This window comes from Fusarium phalaenopsidis (genome assembly GCF_050370095.1).
Source record: "Fusarium phalaenopsidis strain FUZ10S chromosome Unknown contig_32328, whole genome shotgun sequence".
NCBI classification, from domain to species: Eukaryota; Fungi; Ascomycota; class Sordariomycetes; order Hypocreales; family Nectriaceae; genus Fusarium; species Fusarium phalaenopsidis.
In genome coordinates this window covers 180,628-194,273 of record NW_028145393.1, presented here as the reverse complement: position 1 = coordinate 194,273, position 13,646 = coordinate 180,628, and the positions used below count along the sequence as shown (strand labels likewise).

The window sequence follows — 13,646 nt, the reverse complement described above, 5'->3', positions numbered from 1 at the left end:
TCAAAGCGCACAGCCCGTCAACGAGCCATTTAGCACTTGGCGGCCTTGGAGGGCTCGCACTCGCCCTTGGCCTTGTCGCAGCCCTTGTAACCCTGGCACTGGGTCTTGGGGTAGCAGTTGTTAGAGTAGGTGGCCTTGTCACCGTAGTTGGTGTTGATGCCAATGAGCTCACCACCCTTGACGGCAGTGGTGCCCTCCATGTGCACGGAGCGCTTGCAGTTGGTGTTGCCCTTGCAGTTACCGCAAGATCGGTAGACCTTGCCGTAGTCGTTGGCGTAGAAGTTGACGATGTTGACGTGACCGCAGCCGTTGTGTTGGATGACCTTGTCGGAGGCGTGGTAAGCACCACCACCGATGATGTTGGCAGTGCCGCTGCCAAGAATGGAGATGGCATCCTCGCAGACATCCTCGAACCAGGCGAACTCGATGTTGCAGGAGCCCTTGCAGTGAATACCCTCACGCTGGTTGGCACCGATGATGACGTTTCGGAGAGTAGCACCGTCCTCGAGGATGAAGACGGCATCCTTGGAACCTAGAAGTAGACTTAGAATGTGCTACTTGGATTGTTCGGAGCAGTGACAACTTACCACCCTCAGCCTGACCAGTGCACTTCACACCACGGTCGTACCGGACCCAGCCGGCATCGAAAACCTCACCCTTCTTGAGGGTCTTGGGGGCGCTCAGAGACTTGCTGCCAGTAGCCTTGGGGACACCACCGGTGTAGCCGAGGCAAGCCATGGCCGCGGGGAGGGCGGCGAGGACAGTGACGATGCTGGGAGCGTGCATGTTGGCGGTTGTAGAAGAGATGAGGTTGTTGGTTGAGTGGTTGAAGAAGCAGGCAAGTGAATGGATTGATGAGAGTGCGTTGAGTTGAGGTGCTGAATCAAAAGCTATCGAGGCGACATTCACGCATCTTTATATCGAGCCTCCGGACTGTCGGCGTCGCACGATGGCTCCTCGTTCAGCCATCGTGGCCGGTGCCTATCGGTCCTCCCGGCGGGCCTTTGCTCCGCAGCAATCTCCAGTCTCGGCGAGGGGACACGGCGGAAGAACTCGTGGCACGGCCGTGTTTCTAGTTTACCCTGTGAGGATCCCCGGGGCAGTATTTCCACCACTAGGGTGTGAAACAAGCTTCATGATAGGGCGGGACCCCCTGTCCGCCCCATCCTACGCATCCATGCGGCAACCTGGATAAGCTATTGGTGCTAATGCTTAAGCTTGTTAAGGTTAACCATGTTTGAGCCCCATGCAACGCTCCCCCTTTGAATTAGCCAACGACGTGACGCCGGTCTGATGCAGAAAACGGTAGGTCGAGGGTGGCAGCCCAGGGGGGCATCATGCCGGATTTAGATGGCCCGACCACACGGTTCCGAGAGCTGAGAGAACCGATTGGATCGCCTCGTATTGCCCTGGAGAAGCTTGTTGTTGTAAACGGCAGCTTCGGAGGTCCGTCATCCATCCGTCATGACGGTTGACTCCTTAATACAACGTCTGTGGTTGCATAAACGTCGAGCCGTTGAGAGTTCCACCAGTGAGCTAGGCTCTCACGGCCGACCGCCCAGTCTGGAGGATCCTGGGAGGCTGACATGCATCTCGGGCAGACCGCTAGACACTTGAACTCTATTGAAGTGAAGGTTCACCGAGATGTGCCCGCTAAGAGATGACCGGTGCACCGACTTCCGATGCTGCGACCACGGGTAGTCCCTAGTGTAGATGCAAAGTTTAAGCTTGATGATCTCTTTGCTACTGTAACAGAAATAAACTACAGATGGAACGGAATCAGTAGAAGCCATCTTCACACCGCAATATTGGTCGAGTAAACAGAGTGGAGTTGACAATCCCGTCTCCATGGTCGACCCATGAACACGGCACTTTGAGCTGACGGGCCTGCGCCTGCATTGACAGAAACAATCTTACCCCTGAATGATTTCCCGCCTCACAATCGTCCGGTCTTGACTGTCACATCTGTTTGCTGATTGGAGGAAGTAAAGTGCAGGCAGAGGCCCGGTTTTTGTCGGTGGGGGTCAAGAAAACTCCGACAGACTCCATTTTAAAGACGGTGGCTCCGAGGCCAATGCCTACCCTACAACTGGATAACATCTTGTTTTGAGGCGAATAGAATGGAAAACCATCATTGTCCATGTGCAGGACAAACTAATATTAACAATAATAGTAGCTTGAATATAATTTTATAGTCAAATGGTCTATTTCATCTCATCGCGCTGTTCTTATTTTGACTCGTTATCTCCCATCCTTTGTGACCAAAGTGCGGTGTTAAAAGTGTTTACCTCAACGGAGATCACGAACAATGATCTCCGTTCTCTCTTGAGTATCCGCTTCGGAGTCTTTATTTGACCATGTTATCGTAAACAACACCTGATGTAGGACCCAGTTCTTCCTCACCGAGTATTTACTCGTATCAAATCTTCCGTGAATAGTAATCTGCGCAGCAACGGGGGGGGGGGGAAAGCATAGCTAGGTTATTATTGACGAGACCCATTTATCTAGGCTATTCTCCTTCAAAACGATATGATCTCATTCATTGCTTCGGCTTGAGAATATGATCCATGGCAAACCCCATCGCATAGTCCTTCTTTCCCAAAGGCACTCCCTCCTTTCTCAAGATAGCATAAGTCATGTTTATGTGAAAGTAGATGTTGGGAATCGCTGCTCCCTTAGCAAACGCCTTCCCACTGATGTCCATTGTCCCTGCAGATGGCAAAGCTGTCGGCAAAACTTCCTCTCCATATCGGTTGACAGTATCCTTGTCCGCCTTTTCAAGGGCCGCCAGAACCTCGGCGATGCGTGCGTGCATGTCGGCGTATGAGACGAGGTTGTCCTCGTACTGCACGGCTTCCCTCCCGGTGAGCCTGGCAAGGACGAGCTCTGAGAACCTTGTGGCTGCGTGGATCTGGAAGGTGAGGGGGTTCATATCCTCGTAGAGCCGCGCTTTTAGGAAACTTTCCGCGTTGGGTTGCTCCTCTGCTTTCTTGAGGAGACCATCTAAAGTCTCAAGGATGGTCTTTGCATCCACAATGGTTGCATCGTATAATGTGAACGCCATGATTGATGGTCCAATGAAGGTGGCTTTGATGTTGTGTAATGACAAGTTGGAGGAGGTGTAGGTGCGATAATGAGGGGTTAAAGTCAGCGATGTTGTGAGGATCAACATGAAGGATTCTAGACAGCGGTAAAATATTCCCCCGAAGGAGCCAGAGCTTACCGTGGAGGCGTTGTGGGACTTGATGGTCCAGGAAACCTATCAAGGTAATGCGAGGTTCCTCTCAGCTTGTTGACTCCAATCTGTTAGCTGTGGTATGTTAACTTATGGTGAATCTACGGCACGAACAAATGATTACTCGTTTCGGTGTTTGAGCCACCCAAACCTGGTATCTGGTTGATGTTGTGCTCAAGCTTCAACGTCATTGGATGGGGGCGTCCGCAACGATGGCGGGGGAAGAGCTGCCGCCCTTTCTCAACTGTACCTGTCATATTGCTTCAATTGAGCCTTTTTCCGAGATGAAATAAAAGGGCCGTCATTTTTAAGCCTATTGAAGGAGATAGAAATAGCACTGGGCGGGCAATCGCCATGAGGTCCCGGGTTTTCTGTATGACTATCGCTATCGTGAAGCCTCTTCATCCCTTATGAACGCAATCTTAGCCCCTTCCTAGCACATACGACCATACCCACCGGAGAACTCGGGATCCCGTCCGCTCTCCCATAGATAAGCCGGTGAGGGGCGGATTAGTAGTTGGGTCGGTGACGACCAGCGAATCCCCGCTGTTGTATGTTGCCTTTTTTTGCTCCCTATAACTGCCAGTGGTCTTCCTTTTGGAGACTGCCATGTCTTTTGGTCTTCTTTGCAGCACCTGAATGTGCCTCGTGGACTCAATGATATTGCTTGACTGACTAGGTCGTTGTATACTAGCAGCATTTCGCGTCACTCTCGCTTGGTGCCCACTCCTGGTCTCCACAGCATGATGGACAACAAGCTATGCTCCTCCTTCGCGCGTCTGTTGGCCCAGAAACAGTGAAAGGCATGACGTATCATATGAGACTGCCTTCTTCATATCGATCAAACGGAAGCCCCCTCTATGTTGCATCGGCTCTGAGACGAAACATGGCTCGTACGATATCTCATCAAGTTTGTGCACAACCCCAGCTTGCTCAGTTTTCCGGCTTCCGGCGTATATCTGATCCATCGTGCCGTTATAAATCCTCGTCCGAACTATAAGGAAGAGGCCCATGCCCGTTTTGCTCAATCTCTCTCTGATATGCTTCAAACGCAAGCCGGGGAGACTCGGCAGGCAGGGGATCTCTGGAATAGCTCCAGCCTTGTGTGGGAAATTCTTGATACTTGAAGTCTACCCCTACCTGGGAAAAGAAATGCTTGATTGCTCCATCCTCACAGACCTGCCTTGAGTCGCATCGCAACTCTTTGAGGTTTGGAAACAGGCCATTATCTCTCCTGGCATCAGCCAGGCCAAGAAAGCCCCGACGAAGGCGTTCGGGTGGAGGAGGAAATTCGGGCTCAACGAATGTAACAGATTTGATGCTTTGGGGAAGACGATGCACAAGAAATTCCTCGTCGGATACGGCCGAGCTTGACCCATTATACATCGAGTTGGTGGTAAGGAAAAGCTCCTCCAACACGATAAACTGTTTTAAACTCGGTATTGGCTCAACTTGCGAGTCTCTGTCAAAAGCAACCCTGAAACGCATGTCAAGATGCAAGCATCGCAGACTTGAGCAGACATTGGTGAGAAGTTCCACTGCTGTTCGCGGCTGCAACATCTTGGCCACGCTCTGATCGACAGATGACCAGATAAAGTATGTTTGGTACGAAAAGGTAGAAAGAGCGCTAGAGCACGAAGAGATTGTCTTCTTGACATTGATATTGTCGTCGCTTCCATGGCCACAGAAGTAAACCCCTTTGACACTTGGCATCTTGGGGTAAGAGTCTCGAGGGCCTACATGGACCGTCTCGAGATCTGGCGCAACGGCCAGGATCGAAGGAGGCACCGCCATTGCGTCAAGTGTCTTGAGAGGGATTTTGGTGATGTTAAGTGCACTGGCTGCCGCAGGGAAGACTAGCTGCGGGAAGAGATGATCGCGAAGAATGAGATGTTGTAGATTTGGGAGCAAGGCGACCAGAAGGACGAGAATCTCAGCCATAACAAGCCGTTGCACGTATTCACTACTCGAGTCTCCTGGCTGAAGTTGTCCAAGTATGAAACTCTGCGAGATCTCAAAGCATGATGGGTCGCGTTCTGGCCCTTGGCACTGTTTTCTTTGTTCCCAATAATGAGCAAAGTTGGTGCCCAAAGCGTGCAAGGCTCCTTCAACCACCTCTCGAGCATACTCAACGTCCAAGCGCAGCGATAGGTATTCATCCAAGGCCACGGTACGCACCATTCGGGCGAGATCTGGCCGTGATTCTAGAGTCCGAAGAAAGGGCTCTACGCGTCGATGCAGCGATGTGGGACCGACCGGAATGATGAACTCGTGAAAGAGGACATCCTGAGCGACATCGCGGAGCCGTCTTGAGACGCGGCAGAGACTGGACAGAGCTTGGCGGCCCTGCCAATATGTCGATGAGTCCGCAGATGTCGTTGCTTCCAAGCTCGTGGGCTCATGTAGACTCCAAAATGGGAGGCCAGGTCGACCATGACAGTGGAGACAGAAGCACTCAAAGATGCGGCGCAGCAGTTCTGGTGCCAGGTTCTCAAGCCTAGCAGAGAGCGACCGTCTTTGATGACGCGTTAGAACCATTTCTGTTGGCTTTGTTTGGTCGTGAAGCTGATAACTGATAGAAACAATATTCACACACACAAGCGAGGATTGTGGAAATTACCTTGATCTCGTGTCCGGGGCCAATTTCGCTTGTTCGTTTCATGTGCTCTGACTAAGCGCATATTGTGAAACATTGACATTAGCCTGACTGCCCAGCTTGCTTGTGCACTTGTCTTATACTCGTCATAGACTTTCACTCATGTGTTGTGAGTCTGGTACGAGTTCCAAAGGAAGAAGAGGCCCAGAAAAGTTGGGTTGTAGTAGGAAACATAGCAATGCCCCTGGCTAGCGCCTTCGGCCTCCAGGCCTTTGTTGTTGTGGCGGTCGGCATCTTCGTCACTCGGCTCACGCCTCTCGTATTCGAAGCTAGCTAGCACACATGTGAAGGCCTTTTTCAGGGACATGCGACCGCGTCCTAAGAGCAGTTGTCACCCAATGTGGCTCTATAAGTTGACTATCTCTTACCCGCCAATGGAGATAGACATCGAGATTCCAAATTGCGATTGCGAAGTCCCGGGCCAAGTCACAAGATGCGTGGCAACAGAGCGGACTCCTTCTTAGCCATCTGCAAGCAAGTCACCCGGTTTGGTCATACCCAGCGGCCGACCAACTCGCCAAGCATTGGCCTGAACAACCAAGGCACTGATCCGACAACTTAGCGTTATTAAAAGCTCGCGATAATTGGATGGCGAATTCCGCGAATCCCGTACCTTTTCTTCATTCCTTGCATCTCGTGCAGGTGTGGCTTCTTTCTGCATTTGCTATGCCGTGACTGGGAAATGCACCATGGACGTTGTCCGTCGCATGTATGATCGTCAGTCATCCCGCCAACCACATTGGTGATCGTCTTCGCCACAAGTGTAATATAAGGCTTGACAAAATTTCACGAGATGAGTATTCCTCCGATACGCACGAACTTACCTACGTTTGAGCAGTTGTTCAATCATGAGGCCCCAAAGCATCTTCCTTGTCACCATTTTCCAGCCTTGACCTCCCCATTCTCATGCAACGAGTCAGAATTGGCCGAGATTGATACATGGGAAGTGCTCCAGAGTTTCGTGTGGGGGGAGTCAGCCGTCCTGGCCAATCTCTGTTATAAATCTGAGAAAGACTATGGCTGGTTATCGGGACACTCTTTATCGTTAGAGATCTGCTTTTTATCGTCAAGGCCCATGGCCAAGGTCACAAGCTCAAGTACTGGGGTGTTTCTCATGGCTCTGTCCTGGGCTAGGCATTTATTGCCATGTTCCCTGACCGTGTTGGACGTTTTGTGCTTGGAAGCGTCACACGCCAACGACTATTTCACTCGCACCTGGATCGGTAGCACCCGGGATAGCGAAACGGCGCTTCTGAATCTGTTCAACGAGCGTGTTGAAGCAAGGTATAAGCTGCGCTCCCTGGCAGACTATGAGAGTGAGAGTGCAACTGAGGATGGCTTGATGAGTGCTGTCGTGAATTGCATGGGGGGTTGATTGGTAGGCCTTTACTCGATGACGACAGCGTGTCGGGAATTATGTTGTCTCAAAGCTCACGCAGGCCCTTCCCAAAGCCATCTACCTCCCCCGGAGTTTCCCATCACTATAAAAATAACCGAGGCTGCCCTGAATGGTGACTGGGCTCCAGTTTGAAGTTCGCTGGCGGTTCGACCACTAGCCTGGCCGTCCATCCGGGCGCTGCTTGGAACTTAGCCGTAGACACAGCATTATTCAGAATCTCTTGTAGCGACTATTTCTTTCGTATTGACCACCCAAATGATCTATACTCCATCTATCGAGCCCGTCTCACGCAGAGCTCCGTCGCTGAGGACTTGGTTGATTCGAGACCTGTCTGCGCTCGATGGAAGTTTTCTGCCGCGGAGCAGTTTAACATAAGCAAGTTCCGGAAGATTAATATGACTTCTCCTGTCCTCCTATTAAATGGAGCCTACGACTCCGTCACGCTTTTGAGCTACTCGTGGGAAGTCTCGGCCCAGGGGCTGGAGGGGACGGACGCATTGTGCGGGATGCCGTGCCAGGGCCCAGGGGCCGTAAAATTAACCTGAAGAATTTGGCAAGAACCAATGAGGAAACTCTAAGGGTCGTTGATATGTAGATATGGCACGCGGGCGTGGCTCGTTGTTGGGCTATGTAGGCTAATTGGGGACGGATCAGTGAGTCAGTGACTCACGGAACTGTAAACTGTAATAACTGATGATTGGTTGAGAAAGTATCTTTTCTATCCCCTCAGGAATGACGGTAGTGAAGGAGTACGCCGAACGTTTGATGAGGCGCCGTTGGAAAGGGGAATGCTGGCGTACATCCTGGCCCGGGTGCAAGGCTGCGGAAGCGCCCGTCCTGGATGTGAGGTGCCTCTTTGGGTGTCGAATCGCATCCATCTAATTTAGATGTTGTATTCTCTCCAGCATTTCTTTTCTTTTCATACGGAGTGCGTGGAAGGTTGGAGCGGGCTTCTGAGTTTTATGGTTGAGTCAAGCCGTCAATGACATTCTGGTAATGATACGCTTATTGACAGTGAGTTTGCCCCAAAATAATTTCAAGTACGTCTGACGAGTCGCAACCGATTCTTGTTGCTCACTGGTACTTCCGCCGTGCCAAGGCATCCGTTGGGTCGCCAGAGAGAAACACATTGGCGCTACCAATGGAAACATCTAATATCAGCAGAGCTGGCGGTTCCAGGTCAATAAAAGAACCCTGAAATGGTGGTCACTTGAAAATAGAACCACACAGTTGAGCCTCAGCGCCTAACGAAACGGGTGCCTCAGCTGGGCGAACCATCTAGGAGGCAACCCAACACGGCTCTCCCAATGGTGGCACAAAGGCAGCCTGATGCACGGTATCTGCCTATGGCAAGTCACCACAGAGCCAACAACCAGGATTCAAAGAGGGGTCTCACAATCATGGCTGAAATGCACCTTGCAGACTGGGTGATTTCTTCCCCCTTGACCCACCCCTCTCAGTCGTACCACCATCCACGGCCATTTATCTAGGCCTGCACGCCTTGTTCGTAGGCAAACATTGGCTTGGCAGTTTCGCCGAGGCAAACATTTACATTGGGCTTCGTGCCAGAAGCTTCTGGACTCTGCCCAACAGTGTTGGGAGACGGTGCATATGTAAGGCAGACAGGCGTCTTTCACAGCTGTGCTGGCTTTGTTCGATTCTTCAAATACCAGGCCACACGGCCCTCCTTGCCTTTTTACGTTGTCAACTTGCACTTACTTCTCAGAAAAGACCAAAGTGCCAAAGGTCCAGAACACAGGCTTATTTTAACTTTGCTGCAGACTCCACGCCATTCGTCCATAATCCATATTGCCGTAACCGTGGCCTCTTTATTTAACCCAACTTCTCGCTCTAATCTACGCCACATTGCTGCCTGTAACACGCACGAACAAGATGCCGAGTGCTCAAGATAGTTCCAATTCCAAGGACGATCTCGCTGTTCAGATCCAGAAATGGAATGAGCAGGATAATGAAAGGCATTCATGGCTACGAGTAGGCTATCCTGTATTACTGATTTGTACGCATCAACGTCGTTAACCGCACTGTCTTTCACAGATGCTGCAGCAGACGGTGGAGGCCTCCGAGGAGGAGAAACACCGCCTGAAGAAGGCAAATGATCAGCTCATGGCTCAGAACAGGGACTTGAAGAATGATTTGGTGCGTATAACTACCACCTCCGGGACAGAACATGCGCTTTGCTAATAGCAACGTGGCATAGAAGGCGCAGCAAAAAGAAAAAGATCCCTACGTCGCGGTCCTCGTCGACGGCGACGGCGCAAAGTTCCAGGACAGTTTCCTCCAAGACCCCGAAGAAGGTGCCACGAATGCCGCTCTCGCGATCAGGCAACATGTTGCCGAATACGTCAAGGATACAGACCTGAGTAGTGATATAACCATCTTTGCCCGGGTCTTTGCCAATGTCAAGGACCTCGCCCACTCTCTCCGCCTCTCGGGAATCGTCAGCTACGAAGATAAATTTTTGAAATTTGTTACAAACTTCACCAATGCTCGTGCCGAGTTTGATTTCGTCGACGTCGGATCTGGCAAGGAGAATGCCGACTCCAAGATACGACGTGAGATTCTGTCTCTGCTTTACCTACTTGTCACATCCCAGCTTCACATTTGTACTAACCTTTATTTAAAATTCAGGAATGCTGAAATACTATCACGACGATGTTCGTTGCAAGAAGATATTCTTTGTCGCCTGCCATGACGCCGGCTATGCACATGATCTACGGCCGTATATCGACGACCAAGCGAGCCGTCTCGTTCTTGTCGAGACCACACCCGCAGCACCAAGAATCAAGAAGCTCGGTCTTCCCATTATAACTTTTGACAATGTGTTCCGCAGCGGTCTCCTTCAGAACGAGACCAGGGTTATCCCCCAATCTCCACCCAAGCAGATTTCTTCTCCATCAACTCCGCCTCGTACTCAGCCGCCGGTTGCAACGACGACAGTCACGGCGACCATGACGACAATCAGATCGGGTAATGGAGGTATTTCCACCAAGTATAAGGGGAGCTATGCTGCGGCTGGTGGCACCGGAAACCACCAGAATATTGATGTCGGTACGACCAAGGCGAAAGCACCCAAGGTCATGGAGTTCAATCAGGACAATGTACGCCTTGATCCGCCTGCCAAGATGCCGGGTAACACTCCAGCTCAAGATAGCTACAAAAGAAAACTCGCAGAGGCAAGAAATCAAGCGTTTTGCAATGGTCACTATCTCAGCGGCACCTGTTCGTGGGGACCCCAATGCACCAGGGAGCACGACACGAAGCTCACCGCAGACGAGATGGCCATTCATCGCTACAAGGCACGCAGTTGCCCGTGCTTCGTCGGGCCTGGGTGCCCTGACTTTGCCTGCCCCATGAGCCACCACTGTCCGCAGGACCCGTTTTGCACACGGGGCAACGAGTGCAAGTTCAAGAATACCGCCAAGTTTGGCGATATGCATTTGAATAAGGCGGGTATGAGACCAGTGTAAGTGAACCTGGAACGTACTGAGGACTTTACTGACATTCATCAAGGAAACGTTGGACTGAGGGTTGCGAGTTCCCAGAGCCGATAGTGACTTAGCCGCACTTGCGGGCAAAGTTCAACCCCCAATACCACCCCCAACACCGCCTCAAAGATTGATACTCGGACTCGGATTGGTATGTTGGCTGCATGGGTCCAATGAATATTAGTCACTAGATATCATTCAAATACATTGTCACCCACCATTGTCACCCACTGTTGGTTCTACCCAGCGTAACCCAGGCCATCAATCCTTTAAAGTCAAGCCCAGGGTAGACAGACAAACACACACAAAATCTCAGCCAATACCAGAGCTGCTAACTCGGACTCCATTCCAAGCGCTCTAACCGGAGCAACTTCCGCTTACTGCAAACGGCCAGATGACGAAATGGACCCCTTGAAGGGAACGGCCCCGCTGTGGAGGGAACAACACGTGTCGACTATCGGCCAATGGCCTCGTGTCGCCGAACTGGGTTTCTCCACGGGCATGGGACAATACTCCGCTGAGGAGACGCAATTTCCCATCCTGGGGCTAGACAAGATTTACCTACGTCGTATGACATTGGAGATAGAGTTCCGGGTGCACCTGGTTGCATGGCACCACGCTGACTGGGAGTAGTCTGATGGGCCACGGGACAGAGATAGCACTAGTATATATAACGCCCGCTCGCCGGTCACTGCGGAGCCGCAACCGGCACGGCACGGGCAGAAAGGAAAGAAATTACATTCCGTCTGATAATTACAGTAGCAGGAAAAACATGATGAGACCAACGAGCAGCTTGATGAGGAGTGCGGTCCTCCGGGCCTCTGTGAGACCTGCTGTGCGCAGCTCTGCTATTGTGACGCTGTCATCAGCAACTCGAGTCAACGTCCGAAACTTCACCTCTACCCGGAAATGTCTTTGCGGAAGCTGTGCCAGCTCGAGTGGCCAGGCTTGCGCCCGTCACAGCCGCGTTGTCCCCAGCACCAGCACCATCAACGCGAGCAAGACGGCGGCGTATGCGACAACAGCAGGACCCGAGATTCCCAAGGAGCAATGGGCACAAGTTCTTGAACAAGTGGGCGGTCGTATGTTCTATCCCCGAGGCATTGCTCAACGTGACGAACGAACCAGGAAAGGCTGACTACCTACCCAACAGCTGTGCAGTACAAGCAGATTCCCGTCCCCAAGCCGGCTTCAGATGAAGTCCTCATCAACATCAAGTACAGTGGTGTTTGCCATACTGACCTGCACGCTGTCAATGGCGACTGGCCTCTCCAGTCCAAGATGCCCCTCGTTGGCGGACATGAAGGTGCGGGCGTCGTGGTCGCGCGGGGTGAGCTCGTCAAGGACATCGAGATTGGCGACCACGTTGGTATCAAGTGGCTTCATGGCTCGTGCATGAGCTGCGAACAGTGCCGGCAGTCCAACGAGTCGCTTTGTTCGACTGCTTCCCTGTCTGGTTACACTGTTGACGGCTCATTCCAGCAATACGCCGTCGGCAAGGCGGCCCATGTTGCCCGCATCCCCAAGGATTGTGACCTCGCCGCAGTCGCGCCTATCCTGTGTGCCGGTCTGACCGTGTACAAGGCCCTCAAGTCTTCCGGTGCCCGGCCCGGTCAACATGTTGCCATTGCCGGTGCTGGTGGTGGTCTTGGTGTCTTTGCTATCCAGTATGCCAAGGCCATGGGTCTGCATGTCACAGCCCTCGACGGCGGCGAGGAGAAGCGCAAGGTCTGCCTTGAGCTTGGTGCCGACACCTTTGTCGACTTCAAGACTTCCAAGGACACTATCGCCGATATCCGCGCAGCTTCTGGTGGCTCTGGCCCCGATGCCGTACTGCTTCTGGCTGCCAGTGAGAAGCCCTTCCAGGAGGCGAGCCAGTATGTCAAGAGCAAGGGCACTATCGTTTGCGTTGGTCTACCAGCCAATGCCTTTGTCAAGGCCCCCGTCTTTGATACCGTCGTTCGGTAAGAAACATGAGCATCAGACTCTTGCATGTCTGCTAACTAGGTACACAGTGAGATCAACATCAAGGGAAGTTATGTCGGCAACCGACAGGATACCGCCGAGGCCATCGAGTTTTTCCGACAGGGCTTTATCAAGGCACCATTCAAGTAAGTCAGTCAAATATGAAACAAGAAACGACTGCTAATTGTTGCACTCTAGGGTTGTCGGCTTGTCGGAGCTCCAGGATGTGTATGACTTGATGCAAAAGGGCGGCATTGCTGGCCGCTATGTGGTGGACACCAGCAGGTAGGCGTACCTTGTTTCGCTAGGTAGATAAAGACCCCAAGGTCGGCTTCTCAAGGGAAGCGTATTGAAGAATGAAAAAAGTTGAACCTGAACCGCTGGCTTCTCGAATAGATGAATGATGACGGAACTCAAGCCCGGTTCCCAGGGAATGAGTTGGGGATGCACGCCTTGACTCTCGGCGTGGCCTCTCGGCGAGCAGATGGCAACGATTATATGATTAAATAGTGAAAGAATCGAAACTGCGGCTAGTTAATCTAAGAATCTGTTCGGTGTTGACGCTAAAGTAGTTGAGGCTCGTTGGTGCGTCCAAGACGCCATGGCATACGCCCGAGCTTCTTGGCGTGAAAGATACCGTCCCTAGTTAACTGATAATTAGGGCAAACTGGAGTGGAGAGAACCATCGAGTCAACTTGCAGGCTTAGGAACACTGTTGTAATGATGCCGTCTTGATTTACACAAGAGATGCGCCAGCGTACCCGAGCCGGTGGTAAGAAGTAGCTCTCAGACATTTATCGGTAGTATCAAGAGAATATGGCGTTTTCAGCTTGGCTAAGAGAGGGTCATATACATGACGGACAACGCGCACTCTTGGAGAGAATA

General features: G+C 51.8%; 4 protein-coding genes and 1 non-coding gene across 5 annotated transcripts; 3 read left to right on the top strand and 2 right to left on the bottom strand.

The window, feature by feature from the left end:
- Window positions 1-29: 29 nt before the first annotated feature.
- LRP88_12743 (pectate lyase) lies at window positions 30-786 on the bottom strand (the record flags this gene model as incomplete). Its single annotated transcript, XM_083249131.1, has 2 exons — window positions 30-532; window positions 588-786. The coding sequence occupies 2 exons, from the start codon at window positions 784-786 to the stop codon at window positions 30-32; spliced, it is 702 nt and encodes a 233-aa protein (XP_083094933.1).
- Window positions 787-2,539: 1,753 nt separating this feature from the next.
- LRP88_12742 (DUF1993 domain-containing protein) lies at window positions 2,540-3,064 on the bottom strand (the record flags this gene model as incomplete). The annotated part of the gene is made up of 1 exon (XM_083249130.1): window positions 2,540-3,064. One exon carries the CDS (start codon window positions 3,062-3,064, stop codon window positions 2,540-2,542), a length of 525 nt encoding a protein of 174 aa, XP_083094932.1.
- Window positions 3,065-3,675: 611 nt separating this feature from the next.
- On the top strand, window positions 3,676-3,791 carry LRP88_12741. Its single transcript, XR_014475199.1, has one exon. It is a non-coding gene; the product is annotated as a 5S ribosomal RNA (ribosomal RNA).
- A 5,392-nt stretch (window positions 3,792-9,183) lies between these two features.
- Window positions 9,184-10,870, top strand: LRP88_12740 (bZIP transcription factor; the record flags this gene model as incomplete). The annotated part of the gene is made up of 5 exons (XM_083249129.1): window positions 9,184-9,282; window positions 9,346-9,447; window positions 9,509-9,863; window positions 9,940-10,774; window positions 10,822-10,870. 5 exons carry the CDS (start codon window positions 9,184-9,186, stop codon window positions 10,868-10,870), a joined length of 1,440 nt encoding a protein of 479 aa, XP_083094931.1.
- Window positions 10,871-11,568: 698 nt separating this feature from the next.
- Window positions 11,569-13,050, top strand: LRP88_12739 (chaperonin 10-like protein; the record flags this gene model as incomplete). The annotated part of the gene is made up of 4 exons (XM_083249128.1): window positions 11,569-11,878; window positions 11,950-12,755; window positions 12,816-12,907; window positions 12,960-13,050. The coding sequence occupies 4 exons, from the start codon at window positions 11,569-11,571 to the stop codon at window positions 13,048-13,050; spliced, it is 1,299 nt and encodes a 432-aa protein (XP_083094930.1).
- Between the last annotated feature and the right edge of the window lie 596 nt (window positions 13,051-13,646).